This window comes from Vitis riparia, chromosome 7, assembly GCF_004353265.1.
Source record: "Vitis riparia cultivar Riparia Gloire de Montpellier isolate 1030 chromosome 7, EGFV_Vit.rip_1.0, whole genome shotgun sequence".
NCBI lineage: Eukaryota > Viridiplantae > Streptophyta > Magnoliopsida > Vitales > Vitaceae > Vitis > Vitis riparia.
The window spans coordinates 888,090-894,193 of NC_048437.1; the positions used below are offsets into that span (position 1 = coordinate 888,090).

At 37.3% G+C, this 6,104-nt stretch overlaps 1 protein-coding gene across 1 annotated transcript; it reads right to left on the reverse strand.

Moving 5' to 3' along the window:
• Positions 1 to 2,958: 2,958 nt before the first annotated feature.
• Positions 2,959 to 5,735, reverse strand: LOC117919109 (patellin-3-like). The gene is made up of 4 exons (XM_034836188.1): positions 4,422 to 5,735; positions 4,209 to 4,333; positions 3,964 to 4,099; positions 2,959 to 3,505 (listed from the first exon to the last, which is right to left on the reverse strand). The coding sequence occupies exons 1-4, from the start codon at positions 5,634 to 5,636 to the stop codon at positions 3,251 to 3,253; spliced, it is 1,731 nt and encodes a 576-aa protein (XP_034692079.1). The 5' UTR covers positions 5,637 to 5,735; the 3' UTR covers positions 2,959 to 3,250.
• Positions 5,736 to 6,104: the final 369 nt, after the last annotated feature.

A 6,104-nucleotide genomic window follows, 5' to 3' on the forward strand; every position in this document is an offset into this window, starting at 1 on the left:
ATTTCAACCCTTATTCGCCTGATCAACTTGATCTTCACAAGCTCAGAGGTAGTTCAACCCTCAACATCCTTCGCAAAGTACCAATAAAAATGATTCAAACTTCAACAATATATGATATCTTCATGAAGAATAGCTAGAGAAAATTATTATTCACATCTAGTTTGTCAAATAAAATTTTGTTTTTCAAAGCAAATGGAAATATTTTTTAAGAAGTATTCTTAAAATTTATTTTTTAAAAACGTTTCAAAGAGAACCTTGACCATTTCCAAGTGACCAGTCATTCCAGGGTGTTGTTGAATAAGTGCAATTAAGGCGAGGTAGGAAAGAAGAGACTATGTGCTGATCAAAAGTGGGGCAGGCATGTACATGTGAATTGTAGCACTCAGGTTGATGAAATCAAAGAGATGTGGTTTGAATATGAGATGTTGATAGTAATGAGAAAAAATGCAGTGAGGTGGGCCTAAATGTTGCATGCTTACTCAAATTCATTAATAAATTGGAAGAGAGACGATGTGAAAGGCAAAGGCAAAGGCAAAGCCCCCAAAGAAGCAGCACATGGGCATCAGAGGCGGCTTGCAATTTGCAGTTTGACTTGGGGCCCCCACCCACACCCCAATAAACACACCACCATCACTGCAGCTGTTACTTTCCTGCTATTTCTAAGCCAGACAAGCCCAGACCTGAGACCAGCCTTTAGCATTCTCTGAATGTATGTAGCAAAATTCCATGCCAATCCAACTTTTCATGCCTTTTGACATTGTTTCTCAATGAAAACCTCTAAGGCAAGTTCATGCATGTGCTGAGCTTTTGGATTTTCCTATTAAATATATATATATATAAAAGGTTGATTGCATTTGCATCACAGTACTAGTATGGGCTGGAAATGTTAAAGGTGATAATTAGTAGTAAAAACAATTGACCTAGAATATAATGCAGCCAATTTTGATCACTATCACATCAATCATTACCTACAATATGAACAAGTGGTACATAAATCTATTGAATAACCAAAATTGACTTGTCTCAATCTATCTATGTTAGCATGGCATCTATTGAGAGTTGCCTAACTTCCTATGTATTGATGGTTTGTTTTAAAAAGTTTAATTAATCTTTTAAAGGCGATTGTTAGAGTTTTAACTCAAATTAGTTCAATAGATATCGTTCACTTATTATTATTTAATAACTTAAACTTTTGGGTCTAATTGATTATATCATTAATTTGATCAATACCTTAATATCTATTTCTGCTAAGTTATTGAACACATACTTAGATTGAAAAGATAGCAGTCGATCAAATAACATGTTAGGGTTTTTGGATCGAAATAATGGTTTAATTAACTTTATATACAATATCATTTAATTTTTTTAATGGATTAAGTAAGTTTTGTGTAGACACAAAAAGGAAGATCATCCATGAGACGGTTGTTCAGATTTAACCAAATTTGTATTCTAATCAAGTTCATGCATGTACATTATTAACTTCATTTCCAATGAATTAAACTTTGGGGATAACCATGGTTTGACAATGTCAAAGCTAAGGCACAATCAAATACCATTTGGGTTTTTTTTTTCTTTGGTCAGATCATTTAATAATCTCATGTCCTTCAAACAAAAAGAAAAAGGGAAAAAAAGAGAGAAAGGGGAGAGAAGAATGGGACCATTTGGAGTACCCTGTAGAACTTTAAATATAGCAATGTCCTCCACATTGGATACCCAAATGTCCTTTTCACATAGGGGTTAATAAGCTTTGCAGAAATTGCTTTGATATGTTGGCCATTCTCCTCAATGATGAGATGAAAAAACAGTCACATTCTTTATTTATTTAAGGTAAGGATGAGCTCCTTCTTTTCTTGGGTAAAGTAGGTGGAGTGAATCATTACCATTTAACACTTTGGAATTTAAAAACCTATCCCTTCACTTCATGCCTAAAAAGGCTCAAAAGGGTAAAGAAAGATTTAAGTATGTTGAGAATCTAAAGCTTTTTCCTAGAAGAAAATGGTGAATGGAAAATAAATGAACTATTTGTAAAGCCAAGATCATAGAAGATTATATTGTGGTTAGCTATGTCTTCAAAAGTTTACCCTAGAGAAAGGATTTTTATAGTGAGAGTACAAAGGACGAATAGGTTTTAGTGGGGTTTTAAAGGAAGTAAGATGCATTAAGGTGGCTTGATCCCCTTAAAAGTTAACCCTTTCACGCCAATTATGTATTAAGAAAGGGGGTTTTTAGTAGTGTAATTTTGATAGATAATGAATTTTTAATAGATTTTAAAGATGATCAGAAATATTAATAGGGTTTTAAAGACCATATTAGATTAAAAAGAAATTATAAACAAATTTTGAACATTTTAAAAGTGTTTTAGTCATTGCTGAATTTATTTAAATTTTTATTAAGATCCAAAAACTTCTAAAATCACTTTAAGAGAAAATTATAATTTTTACTTTTCATACATTGTTAATACTATCGCAATTTGATAATAATCTTTAACTTGAATCAATAAAAATTTCAATACAACTTTTTAATAAAGTTGAGTAAGATATTTTATCCAAAACTTAGGCTTGTTCGCCACCGATTCTCAAAGATAAAAAAAATGTTTTCAGAATCGTGTTTGAATACACTTTCTAGACAAAGGTTTGATAATTTTACATTAAAATTGAGTGAGATATTTTATCTAAAATTTAGAATGTATTTATTAACTATTCTAGGAAACATTTCTTATATTTTTAACACTTCAATAATAAATTTTTTAAAGTATTAAAAAATATTATAAACACTTTTTAAAATTATTGTCATTCGAGCTCTTAGACGTGTTTGTCACCCATCCTCAAAGACCAAGAAAAAAAAAATTAGAATCATTTTTGAAAACACTTCTCGAGGTTTTTGACTTCATCTTACTCTTAAAAAGTAAGTTTTCGATTAACATATCTTTACAATATTAGTATCACCAATAACATAAAATGTGCCCAAAATACATCCATAAATATATATATTGCCCAGACAACAAAATTTACATACAATTTTTTTGGGGCTTAATTCCCTCAAAAACTCAAATACATCCAATATTAATCTTCCATCACAACTTCATATTCAGTTAAAAAGATGATAAAATAGAGAAATGGAAACGACCCCATCAATTAAAATTAAACATATACTTGAATATATATATATATATAGCTCCCAACAAAGAAAATTAACCAAAAATTAAATTTCAAAAAGAAAAACAAAAGAACCCCAATCTTGAATTCATTGCTCAATCTGAAGAAAGCTTGGTCTTCAAGCGATAGAGGAGCTTCTTCTTCTTGGAGGTGGGGTTGTCAATGGTGATCACCACCTTTCCGGGCTCCCCAATCTTGAAGCTGTTGCATACCACTGGTTCTTCATTCCCTGCCATTTTTCTTGCCTTCTGGATTATCACCGTGTACCCTTCTTCCGCGCTTGGCACAAACTCTGCGCCATAGCTCACCTCCCACCCCACCACGCGAACCTCCCATGTTAGCAGGCATGTCTGCATATCAATTACAACCCAGAAAATTTGAGGGAAAATAAGAGGAAAAGAAAATAGAAAGCAAAAAATAATGAAGGAACATTAAAAATAGATCAGATAGTTTTTTTTTTAATCATGCTGCAGACATGTTTGCTAGTCATGAAGATAAAATTTGGGAGAGAAATTAGACATAGATGCAAGTACCCTGCTTTTCTTGGCAACCAAGCATGGTTATAATGCTCTAGTAAAAAAAAAAAATCATCCTTTTTTTTTTTTTTTCTAGTTTTGTTTCCTCCGAAACACAGGTCCACTGTTGCAATAATAATAACAACCGTGGATACAACCACAGAGTGTTCAGAGGATCCAAGAAAAGATTCCCTGGATGTTTGGTTACTAGGAAAAAAATAAAGGACATTCCCCAGAGGAGTCATTGGATTCTCAAAATTCAAACAAAAACCCAAAAACAAAACAATCCCCACCTCATTTACTGGAAACTCCACAGTTTGTTTTGTTGCAGGCTTCACTGTAATCTCTGTTACTGCGTCGGCTGTCCCGAATTCGCCCTCTTTGCTTAGTCCTCCATACTTGACCGGCACTTGCTCCGCTGCTATATATCTATTTTCCAGATACGGGTTTGGATCAAATTCAAAACCAGGAATATAATTATTCTAACAAATCTAAACCAAAATTGAGCCGATCGAGAGCGTCTAGTTATTGTACTCACTTGAAAAGGGTTTCTGCAGATTTGGAAGGACCAGCAAAGACAAACTTGCTTTTGGTCCTCTGAGTCAGAAAAGGGCTGATCATTCTATTCACTGCCAGATACCACCACGGGACATTGATGAAGATCTGAGAAACAAACAAAATCTCAAGCTTAAACTCAATGTCATCATCTTCTGTAATGAGATTTTTGTCAAAGTAATAGAAATCAACATACTTGTTTAGCCACGAATTCAGGGTAGTTGTCCTGGAGTAACTGGAGGGCCTGTTTGGTAGCTTGTCTGAGCTCCCACTTCCCAGGCCCCGGAGAATTTTTCAGGTCATTAACCTGGACAATGGTGGAAAGGCCTCCGGGTGTGAAATCCAATTTCCGGATGCTCTTTTCCAGGAATTGAATTCTCCACCTCAAGAACTTCTGCCGCTTCTCTTCGTCGGAAAATGTTTTCTGGTAAAGATCCTTGTTCTGGAACCCTCCATATACGTTGTAGCACACCGGGTGTCCCTCTTTGTCGAATCCATGCATGAACACCACCTTCTCTAGATCATTTCCGAGTTCCTCGTCCATCAACTGATCGATTCCAAACTCTTTCCTCCACTGAACTGTGTTTTTTATCATGGCGAAGGCCTCCTTGACTTTGAAGTCTCTGGCTCTGAGGAACTTCAAGAGAATTACGTCACTTCTCTCGTCTTCCATTAGCTTTATCCCCCATATGAACACCTCCTCCGGAGGTGGTGGAGGAGCAGCAGCATTTGCAGCCTCAGGTTTTGTGTCCTGAGGTGGTGCGGCAGCCTCCTCCGCCTCCTTTGGGGGTGGAGGAGGCTGTTCCGCCGGCGGCGCAACCACTGCCACAATAGTCTCTTCTATGGCTTCCACCGTCTTTGCACCGTCGTCGTCCACCTTCTCCTCCACTGCCTCCGCAACCACTACTGTTTCAGCTACAACTGAAACAGTCTCTTGCGGTTGGGATTCATCCTTCATCTCCGGCAGAGTAGTTTCGGGCTTCTTCTCTTCCTCCGGGCTCTTCTCCTCCACCTCCACGGGCGCTTGCTCTTCCTCTTTCGGTGGCGGTGGTGGCGGCGGCAAGGCGGTGAACTGGTGGTAGTTGAGGGCATCTTGGACAAGCTGTTTCAGCTCTTCGAGAGCTTTCTTCTCCGTCTCCGGTAGATCAGAAACTCTGGTGCTCTCCTCCTTGAAAGAATCCGATTGAGGAATCTTCTCATCAGACTCAACAAACTCCTCCGTCGGAGGCGGCTTCACCGCCTCCTCCATCTCCGGCACGGGTGGTGGCTCTTTCTCTACAACAACAACAGCAGCCGCAGGCTTCTCAGCCTGAGGAACATCAGCGACAACCACCACTTCCTCTGCAGCGACCGCCGCCACTTCTTCTTTCTGCTGCGCCGCATTCTTAACTTCCTCGGCCATGGCCTCCATGATGGTGGTGATGCTATCAAAATTCTTGAAAAAAGAAACTCAAAAATCTTTGGTAGAAGTAGAATTTGGAAGAGGTTGAGAGAGAGATGGTGGTGAGGGTGGAGGAGGAAGTGGGGGGATTTGTATAGGGGGATGGGGAGGGTGTGGGGCCCAAAAACAAACTGTCAAATTTCCCCTTCATGCTTCCAGCATAATGATGATTCACCACACTTTATTATCTGTCTTTTTTATGATTTAAATTTATAATATCCAACGTGGTTTCACAAATCTTAGTATCATGCTCTCCTGCTTCATGGCTGGCATGTATCTCATTTGTGGACCCTATTTTTATCATTATTGTTAACGTTTTTGAATTTAAAAAATTAGAGGCACCAACGGTAAAGAAAACAAAAACTACGAGACAAAATAAAATTTAAAAAATTTAAAGCCTTGTTCCAGAACAGTTTTACATAAGTAAAAGTGGATTTA